Source organism: Lolium rigidum, chromosome 7 (genome assembly GCF_022539505.1).
Source record: "Lolium rigidum isolate FL_2022 chromosome 7, APGP_CSIRO_Lrig_0.1, whole genome shotgun sequence".
Taxonomy (NCBI): domain Eukaryota; kingdom Viridiplantae; phylum Streptophyta; class Magnoliopsida; order Poales; family Poaceae; genus Lolium; species Lolium rigidum.
The window spans coordinates 273,405,166-273,431,518 of NC_061514.1; the positions used below are offsets into that span (position 1 = coordinate 273,405,166).

The 26,353-nt window shown below is 44.1% G+C and overlaps 1 protein-coding gene and 1 long non-coding RNA gene across 2 annotated transcripts; both read right to left on the minus strand.

Moving 5' to 3' along the window:
• Nucleotides 1-10,770: 10,770 nt before the first annotated feature.
• On the minus strand, nt 10,771-20,401 carry LOC124670434. The gene is made up of 13 exons (XR_006992526.1): nt 20,251-20,401; nt 19,797-19,953; nt 17,510-19,307; nt 15,214-17,184; nt 14,942-15,015; nt 14,516-14,560; nt 13,792-13,855; nt 13,608-13,683; nt 13,349-13,521; nt 12,221-12,332; nt 11,418-11,471; nt 11,210-11,260; nt 10,771-10,957 (listed from the first exon to the last, which is right to left on the minus strand). It is a non-coding gene; the product is annotated as an uncharacterized LOC124670434 (long non-coding RNA).
• Nucleotides 20,402-21,571: 1,170 nt separating this feature from the next.
• Nucleotides 21,572-23,618, minus strand: LOC124670433 (putative anthocyanidin reductase). The gene is made up of 5 exons (XM_047206933.1): nt 23,468-23,618; nt 23,151-23,320; nt 22,608-22,820; nt 21,995-22,392; nt 21,572-21,915 (listed from the first exon to the last, which is right to left on the minus strand). Exons 1-5 carry the CDS (start codon nt 23,574-23,576, stop codon nt 21,783-21,785), a joined length of 1,023 nt encoding a protein of 340 aa, XP_047062889.1. The 5' UTR covers nt 23,577-23,618; the 3' UTR covers nt 21,572-21,782.
• Nucleotides 23,619-26,353: the final 2,735 nt, after the last annotated feature.

Below are 26,353 nucleotides of genomic sequence, written 5' to 3' on the forward strand. Positions count from 1 at the left end.
AGTCCTCCTTCATGCTGCCAGCTGGCAGCTTGATGCAAGGGAACTCGGTCGCGTGCTTGAACCCATATTTGCCAGTGCCTGACCTGATACATTCCCCCTTCTTATCGAAGGTGCCTCCATTTTGGGAGTAGCCATGGATAGGCTCATCGAGAACACCCCTTATTCTGGTGTAGTATTTCCTCATCGTTGTATTCGACGAGTCGAAATACTGGGCTAGTGACCACTTCAGGCAAAGGGCGATGAGTGTGCAAAATTTCTCCCTGCTCAACACATGCAATTGAAATGGAGTGTTGGAAAGGATTGGCAATGGAAGAAATCTATAAGACAAGCATAAGTTACGATGGTCGCGAGCGGAAGTGTTCTTCTCTTTGTTTCTCAGCATGAAGCTCTGGAGGTACTCCGCGCCTTGGTCCGTAAATCAAAGAATGCGGGCGGGAAGTAAATCTTGAGCTCGCATAGTATCACCACGATCTCATCATGTAGCATCTTGAGTGAGCTGCCTCACCCCGATCGAATTCCCGGTGATAACGTCAAAAAAGTTGCAGAGGACAAACATCGTATCACGGACGTGCTCGTCCATTATCCCTCGGATCGCAACGGGAAGTATATGCGTCATGAGCACGTGAAAATCATGATACTTCATCCTGGTGAACCTATTCTTCGCTACATCCAGATATCTGCTTATATTTCCCAAGTAACCGTGAGGAACTTTGACTCCTAGGAGGCACCTGAAAAACTACTCGAGCTCCTCCGGACTCGTTGTGAAGCAGGCAGCGGGAAGCACCACCGCGTTCCTCTTAGCCTTTTTTTGGAGACGTTGAGTCCCTTTTGTATGATCATCATCATCGTCGTCGTCATCACTATTGGGGGCTTGAAGATCTTTCCCGATGCCAAGATGTTTCAAATCGTATCTTGTTGTCGTCCCATCCTTGGACTTTTTCCGAATTGCAAAGAGTGCCAACCAGACTCTTGGCAACGTTATCCGTAATGTACATGACATCGAGGCTGTGGGGCGTGTGGAGGACCTTACCAAGTCATGGAAAATAGACCACGCTTTCCATACACCAAGCAGCGGTTCTAGCTTCGGTCGCTTCTTTCCCGGCGCTGGGCACTCCTTTCAATTTTTTAGAAGCTCGTCGATTTTTCTGCCGCTCCTCCAGCGCAGGACTCCATCGGGCTCATCTTCACCATTGAACAAATCATGATGTTTTCTCCACGGGTGATCCAAGCGAAGCCACCTTCGAGCACCTGGGTACACGGTTTTCGAAGACCCATGATCCCTTGGTAGCTGGAGATACAGGGTCTTGTCCATGCACTTTACGCAGCCGCAGAATCTATGGCCGACCTGGACAGATACATATGCGTAACCAGGCTAGTCTGTGACCGTCGTGATCAACGCAGCTCTCATATTGAAATAATCTCTAGTGCAGGCATCCCACGTACGGGGTGACGTCTTCCACAACGTGTTGAACTCCTCTTTCAGCAACCCGAGATACAAATGCATGTCGACACCAGGTTGTTTTGGTCCCTGGATGAGAATACTCATGTATATGTACCTTTGCTTGGTGCACATCCTTGGGGGTAGGTTGTAAGGCCATACAAACACATGCCAGGTGCTATGCATGCTACTCTGGTTGCCGAACGGATTGAGTCCATCAGTGCTTATACCCAGCCTGACGTTCCTTGTGTCGCCCCCGAACCTAGGGAAGGTGATGTCCAATGCTTCCCACTAGCCAGCGTCTGAAGGGTGTGTCATGATATAGCCCATCTCCCGATCTTCTTTTGGCTTCTCCTTTTCCACGTGCCATTACATGAGCTTTGCTTTCTTAGGGTCTACGCGTTGAAGACGGGGGAGTGATAGTAAAATACCATACCACTTTTCGAGGTACCTTCTTGTTCCCACTCTTGTACCGTCCGTGGCCGCACACCGAACATGTGGTTATGTCCTTATACTCACCCCGATAAATTGCGCAAGCATTGATGCAGGTGTGGTATTTTTAGTACGGTAGGTTAAGAGGGCACACGAATTTCTTGGCCTCCCCGATACTAATTGGCAATGTGTTCCCCTCTGGAAGACGATCATGCTAGAATTTTAAGTTCTTGTTGAAGCTCGCCTCAGTCCATTTGTTTTGCGTCTTCATCTGCAGAGCATCGAGCGTTACATGCAAGCGCCTATCCTGCGGTCGGCACCCGGGAAAGATAGGAGTCATCATGTCTTTCTCCATTTGCGCCAGCTTGGCTTTCTCTCTGGCTGCAGTTCTGTCGTTGCTCGTCTCCTGGAGGAGCAGATCCTGAACATGAGAGTCTCCGTGTCTGCGCCTTCATCATGATGATCTTCTCTGCCGGCATCTCCTTCTTCATGATGATCTTCTCCACCGACATGTGGTCCTTCGTCATCTCGCTCGCCCTGGTCTTCATGCGCACCATTTGCTGGGGCCGACGCCTGGTTGTCGTGCATGAAACCGCGTCTGAGCATGTGCTCCTCCAATTGTCCGGAATTAGGGTTGATCCAGCGCACGAGTTTGCATGATCGACACGGACATCTTGTCTGGCACCTTTTGCACCGAATCATGTCCGCCTTCACGTCTTTCTTGTATCTACCGATTCCAGCGGAACTCATCGTGAGGACCATGGTTGCCTGCCCATGGTATACATAGAGTAGAAAATTAGAACCGCAACACATGCACACACATGCATGGTCGCCAGAAAAATTCGGCATGACCTCTCCTAAAGGTAGGACATATGGGTAGTAAAAAAAATTCTGAAACGGAAATGAATCAATGTTTCGGCAAACATCCATGCACCACACCGGCACAACCAACTACTTTACATGCAAATATTCATGGCACCACACAAGCTTTATGTATAAAGATCGTCTTGCCATTCCGCACACACACCGCCCGCGCGGGACAAGCGCTTCACCTACAAAAAGCAGTCATACACACCGACGACCACACAAGACATGCATATGCATGTCCCCTCCAACTACTCACCTAGTAGATTCGATACCGAGATGAGACCGCGATCTATGAGAGTGTGGTGTTGGACAAAAAGTGATGTGGAGAGGTAAAGAGAGAGTATGCAGAGGCTTCCCCTCACCAACAGTTATGTATCAACCAAAGTAAGTTCAATAAGTACCAAACAAAGTGAAAAGAATGGCCAAAATGGGATGGGAGAGAAGGGGGAGACGAGCTGGATAGAGGAGGAAGAAGAATGAAATGGAAAGTGTGGTAGGTGGGGGGTTGGCACTGTGTAGATGTGGGTTGCAATTTTTGTGGCGTACTATGAAAAATGCGCCACTAAATATCCTATTTCTGTGGCGCACCAATCTCAGTGCGCCACTAAATACCTTGTTTCTGTGACGCACCAAGCAATATGCACCACAAAAAGGTGTAATTCTGTGGCGCACGTCAATTCATGTGCCACATAAATAATGAAACCGATGATTGGGCCTGACCAGGAGTGGAGCCCACCATATTTCTGTGGCGCATGTAAAATGGGTGCGCCACAGAAATCAGCTATTTAGTGGCACACACTGCTTGGTGCGCCACAGAAAATATCTCTATGGCGCATGGGGAAGTGGTGCGCTACAGAAAGGCCTCCCACATATAGTTAGTTTCCTGCTAGTGATTGCTTTGATTCAACTGCTACAATCGCCAACGGTTTCTTCAAGATATTTGATTTACAGGTATGATTAAGAGTGATGTCATAATTGCTAAAGCCTTATCTATATTCTTGGGTTCCACTTGAGTCGAACTATAAATTTAGGTATTACTTCCCATCAAAGATTTCAAAGATCCCTTGCACTTGAGGGCCATCAACACCATGCTGGCTCCTAGCCGTGGCAACAAAGTCTGCTCTGCCCGCATCACGGGGGAGCCGAGGCGGTGGCCTCATGCATGGCAGAAGAGCTTCGTCTCTAGAGGTGTACGACCTCGATGGGATCTAGGGTGGGGGATGTTGGGATCCCACGCCGATTTTCAGCGGTGAAGATCCAGCATACGTGTCACCATCGATCTGCTAGCCTTTTTCGGCAAATCGGGTGCCCAAGGATGGCTGCTGAGTGTGGACTTAGCCTGAATAAAAGGCTGCAGTCCTAGTGTTCTGCTAGCGCCATGAAGAAGACATTTTTGGTGCCTTTCTTCCAAGATCTTGTCGGAGTGTCGAGTTTCAGAAGGCTCTGTCGGCGAACTTCCTTAGGCGAATCATGCCTGGAGATTGTTGGATCGGATGGATTTGGTCGTGCGCACCCATATTTTTTTTCCGACCGTCTGGTTTTCAGGAGGAAGTGGCTCGAAGCTCTTCTATCTGCTGAAATCATGAAAGATGTTTTTTTATTCCATGGTAAAGTCGGAGACGGAGAATGGCACGAAAGCCAAGATCTAGGGACTATGAATGGTGGTTTGAGTCTTTCAAGCGATGATGAACTTGATTGGTGTGTCAGGATCCCTTGCAGTGTTATGCCAGTGAGGACGACAAGACAAGTGAAGTTCAATGTCTTACCGTTTATGGTGAAAATCCAAAGTCTAGTCTTAATTATTTGTGTCTGGCAATGGTCTTGTTGAAAACATTATTTTCAGAGCGAGAACTTTCTTCAGGGTAGAAATCTAACACCTATGATTGAACGATGATTGCGTTTGTACACTAATTCTTTTTTTTGGAGGCCTCACTTATAGAGAACTTGAACTTCAAGTGTTGTTTTGAGGGTGTTTGTGCTGCTACAAGAACTGAAAGACTGTTATGGGACTTATTCTTCTTTTTTATAATCTTCTTTATAATGTGTGCGTTTGTGGGTATCGCGTTGTTACAAAGATTGAGTGTAATCGGTATATTCATGATATTAATACAGTATATTTTTTTAATAAAAATCCGTCAGCTGTGGTATGTTAAACTAGTGTGAATACCAGTACTACCCATATATATCCAGCTAGCGATTTTCTTTTTCAGATTTAGCTAGCGATTTGTTGACGACGAGCCATGAGAGACTTGTTCAAATTGCAGGCGTTTTACTTCAGCTCAACATACTGGATCCAGGTGGGTGCGATCTTCAGTTCGTCACGAAATTGAACCGAGGATATATTTGTGGGTCTCGATCCGGTCCTCGCTAGGTAAATCTTATTTCCCGGCGGCTAAGGTGCGATCTACCAATAATAAACGCATGTCTATTGCCAGCTGCGTTGAACTTCAACACATGCATGCTCGTGGCCTGTTAGTGTCACTTTGCTAATGTCATTTTGCTAAGCTTGTCTGATCCACTCAAATGGAACAATGACCAGTGTCCACTTGATCAGACAGATTGATTTATTCCCTGGTAAAGCGGGAGGTTTGAGACAGCGGACATCTATTATCATCATCACTCTTGTCTTGGAGCTGATTGTCTTGGTGATAGACTTTGACTTCATGTGCAGTTCATCGTTTTGGTAAGAAAATGCAGGTATATGTATATCTAATGAAACATTTGGATGCTTCTGCCGCGAGCATTCCTATGTGTGATTTCGATGTTTAGGGGAGAACTTGTAGTAGTCTTTCTTGTTCCATTAATTGGTGTCTGCGTGTACGAGGAAGTACGTTGCTTCCTATATCCTTATACAGTTTATCCCCGTCACTATCCGTGAATACAATGCACGTGTCCATGAAATATTTCCACTTGTATCAATTATCTAATAGAATCGAATATCATATAAAATGAAGTATTGTAGGTTTCTCTTCAATAACCTTTGTATCGGATCTAGCTAATCTCCACTAATATAAAAAGGGAGACATCCTTGTTGGTACTATCAAAGACCCTCGCGGTCCCATCAGCGACCCCCTGCTCACTGAAGAAGGAGAGATATGAGTTCTCGGTGTCAACAATGGAGTGTGAATGCCCATGGCAGTAGCCTCTGCCTCGCATACGTCGTTGATGTGGGTCAGCGACACATAGCCATTTAGGGCTTCATGAACTTGAGGGTGGTTGGGTAGGGCTCCACACCTGTGAGCGGCGACACCATGACGTGGATGATATCAGGGGTTTAGAACAGGAGGCAGTCCCCTCCGACAAGGCCGCACAACAGGACGAAGGCAAGCGAGTTTTCCTTGTCCTTGTACTTGAGTAGCTCCTTTTAAGAGAGGGTCTTCGAGGAAACATAATCCTGTGTGCATATATGTAAATGTATGCAATTCACGAAGGCAAAACCGATTTATCAAAAAACAAGAAAACCTATGGCAAGATCAATGTTCATCTTTCTCCAAGTAACCGTTCTCTTTTAGATGGCCCGGCTCGTTTGCAGGGAGCGGCTCACACTACTAGGAAAAGGCCTAGCCGTAAGATGGGTGTTAGTGGCGCACCAGGAGGGCAGTGCGCCACTACTACTTAGCAGTGGCGCACCGGAAAGTGGTGGGCCACTATAAAAAATGTAGTAGTGGCGCACCTCTTCTGTGGTGCGCCACCACTAAGTTTGACCATGGGTTTGGCCCAGCCTTATACATAGCAATGGTGCATCATGTAGAGGTGCGCCACTGCTATTTTTTGTAGCAGTGGCGCACTTCTACATGGTGCGCCATTGCTATGGAGGGAGGGGATGATGCACATGTTTGGGCATCACTTAGTAGTGGCGCACCATGCTTGGTGCGCCACTGCTAAGTGGTGCTGTGGATCGCCTTTTCGGGTTTGGAAAAAATAAAAGAAATAGATAGAAATTTCAAAAAATAAAATCCATTGAACTGCCCATGTATTATGTAATCTAGGTTTAATGAAATTTTGAAAAATGAATTTCGATATATTATGCAAAATGGCGTCATTTTTCGGTAAAATGGGATTTCTGGTTGCATCCGACCTCCGATGAAAAACTTTTTTATATCAAAATCTATCTACGCGAAATTTCCTATCCGAATTCAACATCCTACAGCCGTTTGGAGAAAAAATGGATTCGTCAAATTCAAAACAGAAACAGGACTTTTTTCAGGTTTTAGATTTTGGGCAAAAAATAGAAAAAAATTACCGGTGGCGCACCCATGCCTTGGTGCGCCACTGCTAAGCTTCCCGCCCACGAATTTCAAAATGGGATTCAAAATGGGAGGAGCCAGCCACTTACCCCCTCCTCCCTCCTCCTCCACACATTCTCCTGCTCTCATTCTCCTCTCCTCCTCCTGCTCTCCTCCTCTCCTCTCCTCCTCTCTTTCATCCTTTTCTTCTACTTCTCCTTTCACTCCGGCGACCTCCTCCACTATGTCGACCTCCGGTGACCTTACTTTCCGGCGAGCTCCTCAACTATGGTGACCTCCGGTGATGTTACTCTCCGACGACCCTACAACGACCCTCCGACGACCCTCCGGCGACCCTCCGGCGACCCTCTGGCCTCCATTACATCTGGCCCTTGTCCTCTTGTTCATCCTCTCCTACATCCTCCATCTCCTCACCTCTCTTCACCTCTCCAACCTCTCGCATCCATCCTCACCGGCGGCTTGGCTAAGAAACATGAGAATGAACATTGCACAAATAATTCTAGCAACAAGAACGAGAAAAAAATAACGAGCCAAAAAAATTCGAAAAAAATGTGCCAGATCCAGATCCAGATCTAGAAATTTCAAATTTTAGTAGTGGTGCACCTTGTTTCGATCTAGTGGCGCACCTCAGACATTTAGGAGTGGCGCACCATGAAGCTAGTAGTGGTGCACTACCTGGTGCGCCACTGCTAAACCAAATAGCAATGGCGCACCACTAGTGCGCCACTGCTAAAAGTTAGCAGTGGCGTGATAGAAGTGGCGCACCACTAGTGCGCCAGTGATGGGTATAAGTGGTGCGCCACTGATTGCCTGTTTTCTAGTAGTGTCAGGTGAAACCAGTGCCACCACCCCAAGCTCCTCCTCTCCAAAAATAGTTTATCATTTTTAATGGACAAAACTATGTCTACAATAAAGGTGGTTTGGGAGTTATTAAACTGACAACCCAAAATAACTGCCTCTTGATGAAGCATTTGCATAGATTAATTAACAAGACAAATTTGCCTCGGTTAATATGGTTTGGGATTCTACTATTCCAATGCCCTTCCACCGGCCAAAGATAGAGATATACTGCCTCCATTCCAAAGCTTAAGGCTTTTTTAAAAAAAAGTCAAACCAAATAAAGTTTGACCAAACATTTGGAAGAATATATCAACAAATATAATATTTTTTAGATACCACATAAAAATATATTTTATTATCTATCTAATAATATTGATTTTATATTTTGCATGTTAATGATTTTTGGTAAAGTCATAGTCAAACTTGACATAATTTAACTTTCTAAAAATAATATAAGGCTTAACCTTCGGGATGGAGGTAGTATCATTTTCTTCCTTCCAAGTTTGCCAGAGTACAAAAAAACTTGCTAGTTGTAATGTGCTAAAATGGATCATCAGTGATGCTTTTGGCAAGATTCTTGGCTAGACGTTCCCTTAAAATGGCAATTGCCTCATCTGTTTTCCTTCGCTAAGGATGAAACATCTATTGCCTCTGTTGTCTCTATTGATTCTCTCTGGGAACATTTCCACCTGCCCTTCTCTACCAAGGCCCATCATGAACTATTACAGCTACATGCTTTCCTGGAAGAATTACATGAATCAGATTCCCCTGGCCGGACCGTGGACTATTTTCGGTAGTTCCACCTCTTGCAATATGGCTAAAGCTTATACTGAGGGAACTGGCACCCATATGGTATGTCCTTCGATTAAAGGTCTTTGCAAAACTTGTTGTCTGCAAAAACATAAAGTTTTCTTCTGGCTCCTTATGCAAAACAGGCTCAACACTAGGGAATTACTGCAGAGAAAGAATTTCTTCATCCCTAATTATTCTTTCCCTATGTGTGATTCCTCTACCTTGGAAACCAGGAATCATCTTCTTTTTTGCCGGATTGGTGGATTGGCTAAAGGAGGTTCCAGTCTTTGTGAAACTGAGGGACTTGCTTGGCATTCCGGGCTCTCCAGCAGTGATATGCAAGTGGGGGCGGCAGCACAGAGTCTTGCCTTTTAGTGTGAAAACCCGAGATCTGGTCTTAACTGGTTGTGTCTGGCAATGATCTTGTTGGAGGCATTGTTTACTATCTTCAGGGTGAAAACCTAAGATCTTTGGTCAGGCGATGGCGGTGCTGGTGCACTGTTCCCTTCTTGGAGGCGTCGTTTTTGGAGAGTCTGTATTTCAGGTGTTGTCACGGTGGTGGTTATATTGTTGCTGCTAGGTCTGGAATGCTGTAGCGGGAATTTTATTTTTTAATTTAATTTTATCTTTTTTTAGATGTGTGCATCCGTGTTGCCACTAGGGTGGGACGTTGTTGCAGAGGCTGGATGTAATTGGTATCTTTTGACATTAATATTTTCCCTTTATCTAGAATATTACTGATAGTCTTAAACAATCCATTGGACAGCCTTTTGCGCTTGAGATCATTATGCTAATTACCTAGGCAATTTGGTCAGAAAGAAATGACTTCCTCTGCAAAGGTATGACTCCTAATCTTTAACGATGCAGAAGAAAATTCAAAGAGGAGATGTCTTTGCTTTTGTACAAGGCAAAGAGGAAAGCCTATGTTGGCTTGCAAGAATGGGTGACTTCGTTTGTATAGTTCTCATAGCGTTGTTTTTCTTGTGATTAGTTATTTCTCACTTCTCAGAGCTAGCTCGGTTTGTAACTTGAACCTCCTTTATATACACTAGATGACCCGTTGCGCTATCGCGCAATGACGGAGGCTAACCATAGGGTTTCGCTTACTTTAGTACCGAAGGTTGGAGCAGAGCTCTTCCATCGAGTACAATAGTATCCAACGGGGCGTGTTATCGCATTGCTCGACGGCCCTTGTACTCTCATGTGGGTAATGCTCTCGTATCTCTTTCACTTTCCTTTGCGTAATCCACTTGCTATCACGGGAATATTATGGTTAAGTGGCTGCGATTTCTTATTTCGTCACTTGCATATTTGTCTTTCATCGCAATATTTAAGTGTTATGCACGGCGTTTTAATAACTTTCAAATAATACCCATTGCGCTATCGCGCAAATGGCGGAGGCTAACCATAGGGTTTGGCTTATTTTAGTACCGAAGGTTGGAGCAGAGCTCTTGCATCGAGTACAATAGTATCCAACGGGGCGTGTTACCACGTTGCTCATCGTAACCGTTGGTTTATTTCAATAATGGAGGCTATAGAGCATGTAGCTCTTTCGATGGCCGTCCCATGGCGAGCTATAGTAGTATTCAGTGTGTTTTGTTGGAGGAAACGCTCTCGACAGCCCTTGTACTCTCATTTGGGTAATGCTCTCGATATCTCTTCCACTTTCTTTTGGACAATCCAGTTGCCACCATCGGAAAGTGGTTGCGATTTCTTATTTCGTTACTTGCACATTTGTCTACCTATGCATGGAGTTTTAATAAGTTTGAAATAATTTTTTGCTGTGTCGTTCTTATGTGTAAGGTTCGATGGGAGGAATGTTCCCTAAGCAAAAAAAAAAACATTTAGGCCAACGTTTTTTTAAAAAAATTAGACGCAGCACGTCCCCTAACAGGTCAAGTCAGACCCGGCGCAGAGGCAAAAGCGAGACAGTTAATCATAAGGTTTACACGGTTGATGTTTATTTAGTTGTCCAAGAATTCATTAGGTTGTCGTGACCCCTTAAGCCTATATAAGCATTTTTTATAAAAAAAATTCAAGCAATTATATAAAGATAACACATGTATGCTGCAGAAGCGACAATTTTTTTTTCATCCAACCATTTGTTAATAGAAAAGAGAAAAAAATGTGTATAACATAGAAGCCAATCTCATGTTTTTTGTGCCATCAAGACATTCAATAAGTACATATAAAGTGGTGTTATTTTCTTCAATTTGAATACACCAAGATCATAACTAAGAAGCAAAGAACAGATATGAGCAGGCCACAAAAAGTGGTCTTTATCATACTTGCATACCAGAATTATTATACATCATAACCGCAGGTTCCTCCCATACTAAGCCTATCAAACAAACAAAAAAAAATTACGATCAAATATACAGCTGAGAAAATAGAACATACATAGTGACTATAAAAAAGGTGAGAATTATTAACCTTGCTATAAGGGCATGCGTGTGATCTAACTAATATGCACATGACCTATAGTTAATATAGCTTGTACTTTGGGAAAGGGGAAAATGCTAACAGTTTTCTTTTGGATCAAACAAATGCCAGAGATAACAAACTCAAATAATTAACTAAATTGGATTAGAACCTGTAGAAATGAAATTGTGAGGCAAAAAATGAGTCCTTTGTAGACGGTGACCTGCAGACAATAAAAACACGTTTTGGTCACAACTTTCCTCTGCTCATAAGAAAGAAAACAATCAACAAGTTAAGCAAAATTACAGCTAACATTGCAAGATGATAAAACCATGGACAATCACTTGATGCTGCAAAGATGTGAAGGAAAAAGGGCTCACCATGCTGATGTGGCCTCAAAGATGGCCTTCTTGGGGAAGGCAGTAGTTGTGGACCTGGAACAGGAAATCGAGGATGTGGTTCTTCATGTATCATGTAGCAAGGCAAGAAATTAATTTCAGGCCGATTAATTGTCGCAGCCCATTACTATGTCGAGTTTTGATTCTAGTACCATGTGTGTCAACTAATTAATTTGGGCCAGAGGGGTACTATTAAAAGACAAACCATTTTTTTAGCATACATCAAGTATTAAAAAACATTGGCAATGTACTAATATATTGTATCTCATCTTGTCAATTAATTCCTTTCCTTGATATATTCAGTTGAAACGTTCCAATAACGAAAGATTTCGTATTTAACTGAAAGGTGCAAGTACGTGAGAACCAATATTTTCAGCGGCTTCATCAACAAAAAGAATTAGTTATTTTCAAATTTCATGGTACAATGAGGACTATCTATCCCACCTCCCGTCTTAACATTCAGCTGACCCAACTAATAAAACAAACCGGTCTGATAATATGAATCAACATCGATGTTAAAGAGTATAAATGCTTCTTTCTACTCACCCTCCTTCTCGCTATTATTTTCCTTTCTATAATTTTTCCTGTTGATTCATGCCTTACAGGCTCACTACTAATTCATAAGACAAGGCATGATGAGCAACAAAAAATAGCTGCAAGCATGAAAAGGCAAAGCACTATCAATTACCAATGAGCCAGTACAACGTCACACAAATATAGTCTTATTAATAACTATGCACGAGATGATTCATTCTCCAGAGATGAAAAAATAATAAAGATCTCACCTAGAGCTTAGGACCTTTGATGTGGCCATGATGATGCCTGGAATATCACCTTTAACAATGATTCTCCATTGTCCGGCCTGTACCAAACATCATTCCAGATTTACATAGAGCCCTGATTTATGGATTCAGATATTAGATATCTTGTCAACCCTAAGCAACAATAAAATATAGGTCAGGTTTTATACAAAAAATAACATCAGCCAGTGAAATGATTTCTTCAAAAAATGAAAAGAAACATTCCATAGCAGCAAAAGCTTGATTTAACTCTTTACGAAGAAATTACATCAGCCAGTCAAATGATTTCTTCAAAAAAAACGAAAAGAAACATTCCATAGCAGCAAAAGCTTGATTTAACTCTTTACGAATAAAACCCCCTACAAACTAACAGCTCAAATGGAGAGGAAATATTGCAATAAAACGAAAAGCAAAACCCCATGGAGATTGTAGCAGTGAGACCACACCATGTCCCTTTTGATAGCATTTATTTTACATAGCAGAGAGCCGAAGTATATAACAATCTAACACAGTAAACACAGGACAAAGAAGAAACATGTATTTTCAGTTGTATCAATAGACCGTGACACATAGCCAGATATATAGTTCCCCATGATGCACAAAAATAGCTCAAGAACAAATGTTTTAGGCTGCAATCATGACCAGAAACTGCATCTTTGACAGACCACAGAAAGATTTAACTTTAGGTGGAATTCTTAGGCCCAAACGCAATTTGCAATATAGTTGTGTATCATTATCAAGATGTTGAGAATGAGCACGTCACTTTTATGTAACTTTATTCCTGCCAATAATTTGCGGTATAACTGTCTATTACAGTATAGAGATTCTTCAGTGTATATGTCAAATACAAATAGGTAAAATGAAATCAAAATATAAGGTGACCTATGTTGATCCGTAAAGTATCCACGGCTCTGGAATTTCAAATCCTTATCTATGAACCACTACAAAATCTTTTTTAATGCTACCAGAACGTCCCATGCCGCTTGAAGATGGCGGCCAAACAAGCTAAGACGCTCCTATTGATGCTCTCACCGGCCGCGGGTGCTATCAAGAGCTGGCGTGCACTGAGTTTGTGAGAGAGATCATGAGCAGGGGAATAAATGAAAGCCTCACCTCGTTTCCTGCCATCACACGCTGCACCAAACTCCCCAATCAGTTGATGGCCCCTCCTGGCCATCGAGCTCAATCCACCTCCAACTCGCGTCCTCCTCACCGCCAGACGATTGGGAGAAACTTCACCTTGTTTCTTCCCGTCACACACTGCACCAACCTCCCTAAAGTCTATTCTATGTCATCCCCAAAGTTAAACAAAGTCAATTACCAAACTCGAGAAGAGAAAAGATAAATGGTAAGGTGAGGTGAGGTCAACTACCTGATCTATCCGGAAGCCATCAGTTTCCATGGCAGGAGATGGAGAAGTCAATATGTAACATACATATGAAGCCACTCTGAACAGAAACTCAGTTGAAAAAATGGAAGAGATACTAACATAGTATCGTTCATATGTAAAATATTCAGCAGTTCCATAAACCATGGAAATTAAGTTCTGAACATACCATCTGAAACATGGGAGTGTCTTCACTCGCATCATCTCCTGCTTGTCCTGAGGTAAATCGGAACCTAAACCATGGAAAAAAAGCGAAACCTAAACTGAATATCATGTACACTTGCTATAGGATGTAAGAAATCACCGGGTGTAAATCATAAAAAGGTAAATCGTCTCTATTGTATCCATGTGTTTACACCAGCTCACGAAATAGTTACATTGCCGCAAAAGCCATGGGCTGAACATATGCTTGCACGTGCCATTCCTCCTCTATTTCTTCCTCAGCAGGCACGTGCTTGCAAATTTATTCCCAAAACTACAGTACTAATATGTATATGTTGTTACAGTTTGACTTGCTTCATTTATCTTAAGAATTTAAGCCATGTTTATTGAAGCAAGTACTAATATTAGAAACAAAAAATATGGGCTGCATGGTCAAAGCCTCAAAGGCGGGGACAACCTGGGTGCGTTTTGGGGATTGGACAACCAGATTGAAACACCCCTCAGGATGGTTTTGGGGATTCATTGCACAACCAAATATTTTAAACCTGTAAAAAATGTATAATCTGAAACGCCCCTCAGGATGGTTTTGGGGATTGGATGACCAGATGGAAACGCCCCTCGGGATAGTTTTGGGGATAGCAATTGGTTCACTGAAGCCACATTTTCTTGGCAAAGTTACATAGTTGAAGAAATTGATATCCAAATATTTTCAAGTGACCAATAATATATACCTTCCTAAGCCTGGATCTCTTCCATCTGAACCAAATCCAGTAAACCTGCAAAATAATCAGCAACACAAAAGGTATATAATTTTCACTGTTTGGATCAAATGCACAATTTTTGGAAGTGAACGTTCTTTTATGGATCAAATGCACAATTTTTGCATGGTAAAGTGAAATCTCAAACTTCAGTGAGAAAGGAAAGACCAAACTTCAGTGGGAAACATAACATATCAATATACAATTAATCAATCAAAAGCGCACCTTTTACAACACAAACAATAAATAAGATGGCTTAGAATTTACATTGATACATCCATACTATGTCTAGACGAAGGAAAAAAATCACCAATACAATAATACAAACAGATAGGCAAAGATAATAAATAGAAGCAAAAAAAGTAACAGGGAAAACACAAATTTCCTAGCAAACATTACCATAGACATCATAAGCTGGTGAAGGTAAATCATCATAAGCTGCTGAACCGTAGGCATCTTCAGCAATATAGCTTCTGTGTCAAAAAAAAATCAGATAAACATTTTTTTCTAGAAGGTATTAGAAGCCAAATATCCTATGAATAAAAAAATAAAGGTTAATCCAAATTTATGAGTATCCCGAAGGAGACAAGATGAACATTGTTAATATTTGGCTTAATTGCTTGCAAATGCTTCCAAAACGAAAGTTGGAGAAGGGACCATAGCACACACACCAGCAACGAATGCATTCCCTGGCTGAGTCCTCCTCAACCCAGGGGTCCTTGAATTCTCAAGATAGAGCTCTTCTATTCAGCAGCCGCTACGACACAGGGGTCAAGACAATCTCAAGATCAATCACAGCCTGCCTTCTGTCACCGCCGTTGCAGGCCTAGACCGACGCCTTGCTGCTAGACATAACATGAGCAATGGATATTATCACTATGAAATTTAAGAAGGGGGCGAAGAAAGATGCAAAACCACAAGAAAATGGCACTGGCCTAAATGATTAAGCACAAAGCTACAGATGTAGTAACCACCTTTTCTATAACAGGAGGATCACATGTAGGAGCATATGTTGATGGCATGTGTGTGAAAAAAACTTCAAATATACACGAAAAAATTGCGATTAAGGAGCTTTTCATTCCATAGCAACAGGGTTACAATCAACGGAAAGGCAATTACAGATAAAATCAGGTGCATATTCAGTCCAAATGTACTTCTCCTTTCCTTACCATAGTATGAGCACAGAGATGTGCGGCAACATTGCCTACTCTTCAAATAAAAACAATAGGGAACCAAGAAAAACCCTTGCTAAGCTCCATTACATCATAGAGAATAGGTTCAATTTCCGAATGCTTAAAGTTACCATTGTTCAGCAGCTTTGAGAGCACCAGAGAATCAGTTTCAATAATTACTTTCTGAAACTTCATATCCCTCGCAAAGTCGCAAGAATCACACCATCTCGAATAGCATGAGCCTCCATAGAGAGGGCATTAGCTGCATTTGGGTAGAATTGGCCCTGGTGATCACAAGCAATGGATCCATAGGCCGCTTCCCAAGGCCCAGAACTGAAAGCCCCAAGCCCCCAACACCATTTGTTTTTGTCCAGCCAACATCAGGAGGGTGCAAGAGTAGTATTTATGTCCAGAATGACATGCTTGTACCCACTAAGTAGTTTGACCAGTAAAACTGGTTGTGAATTTGATGAGAAAATATTAACAACCACATTTAGGTTGTGAATTGAAGGAATCATAGAAAAAATAAAAGGGCAGAAGCACCTACTGGGCAGTTGGCTGCAGTGGAACTGCAACCTTCTTGTCCCTAGCCAACAGCTTCATATTTCCGTCAGCGGCAGCGGGCCAGGGGCACAACCAGATCACCTACTTGCTGATATTAGAGATGAGTGTGAATTTTATCTGCTAAAAACACATGTGAATAAGGACATGACCAATGAACCAATGACGCAAAGTAATGCAACCATAATAGAAATACTTTGAAGCAACGTTTTTCCCATTTTCAACCGTGCTAACACAGAATACTCATGTGACCCGTACCGAACAGCAAAAATTAAACTCTGACTCTGAATGAAAAATCAGAAATTTGCACTAACATAAACTATATTTATATAAATTAATGTATATACACCCAAGGCCTCCACTACGTTTTTAGCTTGAACAAAGAAACCTATCCACGGGAATATTTTTTCTAAGATACACGTAATTAGTAATTACTCCAGCATTAATGAATAGAGTAGGGATTTAGATCTAGAAATAGGTTCCATTGGCTGGGCTGCCCCATGGGGCAGCTCCTCGCCGGTCCTGTGCGCCCCAATTCCAACACTATCATCTTCACTGAAAACTCATTTTAGTGTTCAGAGCAAAAAATTATAGAGAAAGTGATGCAAACATTGTAGATTAACTGCACGGTGCTGCTTATGTGCAAGTACACAATAACTGATAGCATAATCAGCAAGTTGGTACGAAGAAGATATAATACGTGACACTACATAGTTGATGTGACATACTTCATGACATACCAAGGGGCATTAGCAGTTGCGTGCCTAAGTGAAATGTACACCAAAACAAACATAGCCACCGGCGTTGTGCCTCCCCCTCCCAGCTCCCCATAGGTCCTGATTTTTTCTCTGCTTTTGCCTCTTTAGCCTCTTCTCATCGTCTCCTACTACTCTGGCTTGTGCAAATGCTCTGATCAGTGATACAGGGCCAGCATCAAGATCGAATTCATGTCCCTATGCAACTGAAGCAAAAGAGCACTGGAATGGAGTGCAACTTGTCCTCATGTTCAAACTATTAGGTAATCAAGCAATAACTTAATCAACTATCGATGTCTCATTTAATGCTCTAATTTCTTTAACGTATACCTAGCTAGATTCAGTACAAAATTTCTGAAAGTTCTATGGTACAATTTCCAGTCATATTGAATATTTCAAAGAATTTAATGCAGTATTACTGATGGCAAAGGGATTATGAAAAATTATATACATCACAAGAAAATAGAAGAACTCCATACCCACTTCAGTTTCGCGATAACATGATTCCCTGTCAGGTTGTTGAGGGAAAGCTTCGAGTTAACCAGTACAGTAGCCTACACGAAGTAAAAATCTATTAGGAAGTGGATCACGATGTCATGTTTTACTGCAGATGGAAAGATGTGACTGCGACATATGAACATTTCATTATGTTGACTTCTTCACTATAAGTAAATTCCATTTATCAACTCTGGTATTTTTCCACACAAACTAAATACCATTGACTATGTGATTAAGTAACAATGCAAGATTTCATTCAAAAAAGTATAGTACTGCATTTAACAGGTGTATACTGGCAACTCTTTTTTGTTTGTTTACTATGGACAAGGACGAATAAACCACATAGTTTGATCAATCAACACACTTGAGTTGACATGCTAACTGAAAACCTATTTAATCGCTAGTTCAGGATGCAATACATCACATGTGTACTGCCATACTGCTACCACCTCCTGATCCAAGAACTTTCTGACAAGTTGTTGTATACGAATAAAATGTACTGTAAAATGAATAAAACACTGGGGAAAAGAAACCATACCTAAATCTTTATGTTCTATATCTTGGAAGCATTGGTCAAAGTAAGAAACAAACAGAATATGAAGCATCTAAGATTGCAAGGAGCTAACAATCTTAATGCAAAGATTTCAAAACCTACCAAATCTAATCTAGTATGGGAAGTGTAATGGACAAAATACAAGAAACCAAGTAGGTAGCTTGCAAATGTGTTCGATACTGTTTCATAAATATTTAATGAACCCAACTTTATAAATTGGCAAATAGCAATTCGAAATTTTGAAATGCATTCAAGTAAATAGAATATTTTTTCTTGCATATTTTCCATTTCTAAGAAAAGGTCGTATGGCGTGGTCCCTATTCCCTACGCTACTGGTGTGTAGAGAACAAAGAAATAGCTTGGTAGTGTAATGAGATGAAAAACAACTTCACAACAGTTAAAGCAACTTCAAATCTATAACTCACTACTAATTGGCACCCTACAAAATTCAATAGCAGGTCATTCCCAGACTTCCCAACAGTAGGAAGAAACATGTTTGCAGTCAGACCTATGCGTATATATCCAGCCAAAAATATTGTATATACAACAAATTGGTTTATCCATAATGAAGTGCACAAAGACCTCAGGTTTCCATCCAATAACTAAGCAAATAGCACCTCTCAGTCTCAATCTCAGTCCAAATCTCACACTGAGCCTGCACTACAACCAGAGAAAACGCATTAGCCTATGTGAACAATTCATTGAATCAATTATACAAATTCAAAGCAGATCCAAAGCAGAATACATCAATCACGTCATCTCCTCCCAGCCAGGAAGAGCACACCCCCTGCGTGCCATCCTCCTTGTGCATCTTCTCCCCATCGCCAACTCCGTCGCCATAAAGAAAATTAAAGAATGCAGTAGAATAAACAGGAGCACATACTTGTTGAATAATACAAATCGACATTAACAAGTACTCACTCCGGCCCTTTTTAATTGACTCAAATTTAGTACAAAATTGTACTAAATCCGAGTCAATTAAAAGAGATCGGAGGGAGTATGCAACAATATCAGTGCCCTGCGGTATATGATCAAACTGAAATACCTAAAAAAAGGATAAAGTTCATACACCGAAATATTATCTCTAGAATACCACCTATTTTTTCCACGTGTATAAAGGTCCATCAAAGTGGTAACAAAATGCAAGAAGCCATTTAGAGAGCAGAACTTGGCACATGTTAATTCAGTGCCAAGGTCGCCATAGATAAAACGAGCTATTGCTTTGCCTGCAAAAGAATTTAGAAGTTTCAGCCAACAAAACATTGATAGGTGAATTTATAAGATAACGCAGAAGCTCATAGTCGATGGAAGCAAATGCTGGAGTACAAAGTTACTACTGACCAAATTAATTACTCAAGTGTGACAGGTTACTTTTAATGCGAAAGAAAACACAAGCAATGAAGGAAGCTCTGTTCAAGGAAGCATATTTGTGAGGAAAAATAACCAAAGATCATGACCTTCTCTGTTTTCCTAAGAAGGTTAACACCATATTTATGTACCAAGTATAAGGAAGGATGAAACGCTTACAGTCTGTTCAAGGAGAGATTCACTCTCACTTAAACCTCATTGCTATTCATTGTCAAACATTATAAGCAACCAAGACCTCGGTAGTGTATTTTTATTACTATATATGTACATGAAATAAAGATCCACATTAAGTATATAAGGCTTAACCTTTATGTATTGAAGAGAAACTCAGAGAAATAGAAAATCACCTCATACCACATTTGCATGCTGGTGAGCTCCAATCAAGCCAAGGTGTGTTGTTGTATCTCACAAACAAGTTGGTTGCTCGCCTCATCAGTAAGCAATGCCATCTCATGGTGTCAAAACACCTACGCCCAATCCAGGGTATGGCTTGCACTACTGCAACTGTGAAGAAAACAATCCATATGAATCGGAGGGTGTAGGTGGAAGGGCTTCCTCACCAAGTAAGAAGGTAAAATATAGTAATAACAAGACACCATATATGGACAGAGGTAAATGAAGCAGACATGATGCATTATACTGTCTAAACACTGCCATCGAACCCCCAACCGCCCACGAACCTGTCCCCAATTGGCCGGAAACAAGACCAACAACAACACCGACCACACAGATCTCTCGCAGCGACAAACATCTCGAACAGGAATACCAAAAAAAAGTGTGTGAGGAGCAGGAGATTCTGACCTTGACATCGGCATCGAGTCCCATTCTCCCATATCTGCATTTCTGCTCCCTACCTGCTTCACCAAGCACAAAAATCTAATCATATGAGGAAGAAATGATGATTAGAACGATCTAGATTGGCAGCAAACCACAAGACAAATATATAGGGATTGCCTACCTTGCCGCTGACCACCAAACCCTCCACGAATTGGAAGGAGCTCAGCTTGTGAGGCCAATGGGAAGAGGGAGATGAGACACAACCCTAGACCATGGATATGCCATTTCTGCTCTAATGGCATCACACCTTGCAACCTCATCCCCATGGACGTCACCTGCCTCCGCCCCGCCTCCTGCTTCGAGGCTCATCTGCACCGCGGAATCGGCTCATGGACGGCGGCGAGCACAGGACGCGGCGACGTTGAGGGAGGGGGGACGGCGGCGAGCACATGACGCGGCGACGTTGAGGGAGGGGATCTCTCCTGGGCCGGTGAGGTGGAGGTGCCGGCGAGTTGTCCTGGCCGGTGAAGAGGGAGGAGTCAACAAGGTCACCTGGCCGATGGGGAGGAAGAAGCTGGCACCAGCCGTGGCGGCTACGCCTCACGTCGCACGAAGCGGCGGCGGCCGCGCTCCCTCTGGCGGCGGTCGTACTCACGTATTCTGCTCCCGCGCCTCACGTACGAGCATCCAACAGCCGCCGCCGCCCTTGTGATCCCTGTCGTCGCTCCGCCGAAGACGACCTCGAGAGCGGAGGAAGAGGACGGGGACGGGGACGAGGAGAGGAGTGGGCGTCGCCGAGAGGAGAGAAGAATCGGGGATTGGAGAAGAATCGGGGATTGGGGAGAAGAATCGGGGAATCGGGGATTGGAGAGGAGTGGGCGTCGCCCGATCTAGGGTTTTCACCGCTTCACGCAACACGACCGAAATGAGCGACCGAAACGAGCGCCAGCCGCTGTCTCTTGCTGCCAGTCCCGCACAAAAATGGGCCCAAGCGTCATAGACAATTTACGAACAGCGGCATGTAACAGAAAAGTTACTGCAACGGATGGCTGAGGGGAAAAGTGGGGGAAAGATTTTACTGTGTGCGGTGAAATGGACGGATCAGATTCGTTTGCCCCTTTCAGATGGCCTGGTTGGCTGGGTAGTCTTTCAACATTTATAGGAGAAATTTAAAAAAAATCACAGTGGGAAAACCTAGTACTGTTTAGCTTCAAAAGAGTTAAAGGCACAACGGTTCTAGTGTCTCGCCAATGAATCAATTTTACTTTAAAAAATTATCAGATGATTTGCTAGTGTCACCAACTTTAAGTTAACGGTCTTAAATGATGATCCTTATTTAGCTACATTTTAGAAACTGTGTTCAACTTGATCAATTCAGAAATGGTTGTTTTTTCCATGGACTTAGGGATAGAAATCTTTGTTTATTTATCTTTGGTCAGTGCAGGCGACCAACCTAAGATTAAGCAAAAGAACCTGAACAATCGCAACCTCTTGCCGCTTCAGAGCAATCCCAACCTGTAGCACTAGCGCAGACGGTGGCATCGCAATGTTATGCATCAGAGCAATCCCAACCTCTTGCCGCACTCCAGGCTGCCGTCTAGCACCTCCTCAACCCCGTACTTATACTTGAACCCCAGCTCCACAAGCTTCTTTGTATTAGCTTGCACTCTCACTCCCTCTCCCACCACCCTAATCCACACACAAAAAGTGCAAATTAACCACAAAGCATCGACACAACCAAATTAAAACATTCAGTTAAAGAACATACTCTTTGATCATCAGCTTGAGCTCCGGGTGCTTGCCAGCGTAGTGCTCCAGGATATCCTGCATGTTGGGGTACCCCACGGCGCAGAGGTATCGGCCGCCGGCGATGTCAGACGGCCGCTCCATGCAGATGACGTGCGCCTCGCATACGTCGTCGACGTGAACCAGCGGCACGGAGCCGAGGAGGGACTGCAGGAACATGAGGTTCTTGTGGTAAAGCTCAACACCGGTGAGAGGCGACAGCATGTTGTGCATGCTGGAGGAGGCGTAGGGCAGGATGGTGTCTCCCCCGACGAGGCCGCACAGCAGGACGACGACGTCGAATGGCCTTGCCGCGGAGGAGCGGCCTTCATTGTACTTGAGTAGCTCCTTGTCGGAGAGGGTCTTGGAGGATACATAAGCCTGCACACGTACAAAACAATATGGCCACAGGGATCAACCAATATTCGGCTGCTCCCTCCGCTCAATACTTGTCGCGGATTTAGGTAAAATGTAGGCTAAAACATGCCTAAATTCATCAAACCTGCAATAAGAATCTGCGACAAGTATTTAGAGCTGAAAAAGTATTAGATCATCCATTTTATCTTGGGGGCTTGTCCAAAAATGCAAGCACTCACGTCCAAGAACTCGTTGCTGTGACCGTAGGGAATACCAAGCGGGGTCCAGCAGGATTCGTTCATGAACTCTTTGTAGCCGCCGCCGTCGTCCCGGAGCGGCGCCGACGCCGTGACGGAGCCCGTGTGGATGACACGCCTCACCGTCGTGGACCGCTCGCACTGTTCCAGGACAGCGCGCGTCGCGTCCACGGTCGCCTCGGTCGTATCTTTGTACTGCAAAATCAAATCACGATGAAGATAAATTGGCTTGGCAAGCCGCTAGAGCCAATTAAAGAGATCAAGCTGAGGTCGCGATCGCTGAACAGTTGTGCAGGCTAAGCAAGTCGATGAGTATCAAGTACGCAGCTCCGAGAGCTAAAAGAGGGAGTTTCTTCCCAAGTTCTTCTTTTATCGCTCACCCTTTGCTCTGGCGGGCCGTAGGTTTAGCAGTATTGCGGCCCAGTACCCTTGTCAAACCCATGATGCCTAGCCCGTTGGATGGCAGTCATGGTCATGACATGCCCGGTAGAATTGCTTCTTGGATTTTCGATCGATTATTGGTACCTTTGAGCTGCCGGAGTTGTGCATCTTCGGGGTGGCGACGAGGAAGACGAACTCGCAGCCCTGGATCGCCGGTTCGAAGGTGGCGGCGTCGTAGATGTCCGCCTGGAACAGCGTCAGCCTCTCCGCCGCGCCGGGCAACCCCTTCAGCAGCGCCGCCTTCTGTTCATCCGCTGCAGCGCCCCATGACGAACAATTGCGCTTCGAAAATCAGAAGATTGAACAACGCACGGACAGAATAAATTGAGCCAATCGATCGGTCGCGAGCTGTCTACAGTAGCATGCGTGCGTGGAGAAATTTGACAGGAGAAGGCGCATACCGATGTTCCGTAACGTGGCGTGGACGGCGCAGCCTCTGTCGAGGAGCTTCCTCACGAGCCAGGAGCCGATGTAGCCGGCAGCTCCGGTGACGCACACCCTGCAGCTCATCTCTCCCCGCCGGCTCCTCAGAGGCCTCTCGGCGCCTCGCTCTCTGCTCCAGAAGCTATATATACGTGCTCTGTGAGCCACACCAAGCGAATCGATTTTCTTGGCCACGGTTTTTGCAAGGAAATGCTGGAGCCACTTATTAGCTGCACAAGACACGACTGACAAGTTACACACGGCGCTTGTCGCAGTGTGGGTGTGGCTAAATGCGAAACAGAAAGCCCGCGTCAAAACGTGCTTGCTCCAGCTTATTTTATTTTCCATAAAGGGTATTTCGGAACTTAAAGCTTTAGTATTTTACCCGGTATCGGTCTCAGCATAACTAAGATGCACATAGCGGTTCAAATTCAAAATCAGAAATTGAAAATATGGCACATTACAAGAGATCATATCGGCAATGTAAAGCGCCAATGGCATTAAGGACTAGTCCGAAGATCACGCCGCTAACCATGTTGGATAAAAAATACTTCTCGATGTGTCCTTCAACCATGTAGGCACGTCCATAAGGAGGTCGTGGTTCTCCACACACTGTAGAGACGGCCATAAAGGGAGCATAAACTGTGCAACGATAGATAACCTGCATAAGAGATAAATTTTTATCGTTAAAAATCTTATCATTTCTACATAGCCACATCACCAGATAACGGCAAGCGCTACCACCCTCTTAAACCTGTTTTGGACACCATTTAGCCGGTTACCTAAAATATTACGATACATGGTGGATATATATAAGGTAGATTCTATTTGGATGTTGTTGCGGTCAGAAACCCACCGGCGGGCAGCGACTGACAACACCGTAGAGCCGGGAACAACTAGGGCTGCGGCTGGCCCCAGTCCCTCAGAGCGACGGCCCGCAAAGCCTTCTGGTCACACGTCCGATGCTGTCGCAAGGGCGTGTCACCTGACCTATACCCGGTCGGGGAAGGTGTTGGATGATGCCTCGCTTAGTTTCCTGCATGGCATACACGTAAACGTTAAATACGAGCCTCGATCGGCTCTCAAGTTGTCCCGTGAATCGGCTCAAAGAGCCGATCCACCCATGATTCGTACGAGGTGTACGAATATATGGTGGTCCCGCTTGATCAAGATAAAGCTAAAGCGATCTACGACGATTTAGGGTTTTCACCGCATAATCGGATCATCCTACTCACGATTGGGCCTCGCGCTCGCGTACGGTGATCGTAAGCCGATCCTAGACGAGGGCCTAAAAACCAACACAAGGTTGATCCCCGGAACATCCTGTCTAGGGCTAGCAAACTACACCCTACACGCCGCCGGATCCTCCAACCCTTTGTAAGGCCTAACTATTGCGGATATTAAACTAATCCTTGAAGAACAAGGAGCAACCGTAACGGATCGGATCTACTAAACAATGATCAAGCGGGGTGCCGCCCCTACACCTAAGATAGGTGTAAGGGCGGCTAGATGTATAAGGGTTGCACTACGACGAGCATATGATACGAAGAACAATGCTAACCCTAACACATCTAAGATAACTACGTTGCTCGCCATCAAAAAGGCTTCGACACGAGCAACGCATGAACAACGTAGACAAGCTTATGCTGCCTAGATCGCGAGATGCGATCTAGGCAGCATGGTGCTTACCGGGAGAAACCCTCGAGACGAAGGAGTTGGCGATGCGCCGAGATTGATTGTGTTGAACGTTGGTTGTTGTTTATTCCATAAACCCTAGATACATATTTATAGTCCAGGGGACTTTCTAATTCAGGTGTGCACCTAACCGTGCACGGGTAAAACTCTAACTAACCGACACGTAATCTAATATGTTACAGATACAAGGGAAAACTAGCGCAAACTTTGCATGTAAGGCCGATTCACGTATTTCTTCTATATATATTCTTCAAGCCCATCTTGATCACGGCCCACCTCGGATCCGGTCAAATTCTGTTGATAACACATGCCCCCCTGGTTTTGGAAATGACATTTCCAAAATCATTACGCTTTCTTTCGTCGGGTCATGTCGTGGCAGAGCGGAACCCGCCGCAGAATCCTTCATCATGATGCCTTGCCCTTTCCACTTCTCCACGTGGCCTACGAAATTTTTCTGTTGGGCACCATTTCCTCGGAAACTGTTGTGGCATTGAATCTCCCTCATATCCCTTTTATCTAACCGTTCTAAACAGCTTGCTCCTCCTTCATCCTCCTCGCATTAGCACCCAAAAACCCTCCTGTGCCACCATGTCTTCTTCCTCCTCCTCCTCATCCGATCTTTCCTACGGATCTTCCTCCTCCCGCGAGACGCCGGAGGACATCCGCGCCCCAGAAGAATGGGACCAGGAAGACCACGCCTCCTCCATCTGGTCCGAAGACGACCATTCCCTGACCAGCGGGGATGAAGATCTTCAGTTCCTCGCCGACGGGGAACTGGAGTCGGAAAGCGAGGACGACCGGTTCCCCTGGGACGGCTGCCCCACCTCTGAAGAAGAGGAAGAGGAAGATGACGACGATCACGACGACTCCCTCGAGGGCTACCCGCCGGCGAAACGCCTCCGCATGTGGTGGGACGACGACAGCAGCGACGATGAAGACGAGGATGAAGCTCCCGTAGAGGGCTACGGGAGTAGCGACGAGGAGCCCATCGGCAGCAGTGCCGATGAGAGTTCCGAGGATGACGACGAGGGCAGCGATGGCCCGTAGATTAGGATCTACTAGTATAGGCCTAGCAGTAGTAGATGGGTCAATAGACCCTTCTTTTGTTCTTCCTTCTTTGAGCAATCGGCTCTTCCTTTGTAAGAAATCCTGTTCATTAATGAAGAAGT

Bases quoted from the DNA above. Each gene is read 5' to 3' on its own strand.
- LOC124670433 (XM_047206933.1), bottom strand. From the start codon at position 23,576: ATGAGCTGCAGGGTGTGCGTCACCGGAGCTGCCGGCTACATCGGCTCC. The intron at 22,393-22,607 runs GTGAGTGCTTGC...GTACGTGTGCAG, and splicing joins ACAGCAACGAGTTCTTGGAC to GCTTATGTATCCTCCAAGAC. The intron at 21,916-21,994 runs GTATGTTCTTTA...TGTGTGGATTAG, and splicing joins CTCAAGCTGATGATCAAAGA to GGTGGTGGGAGAGGGAGTGA.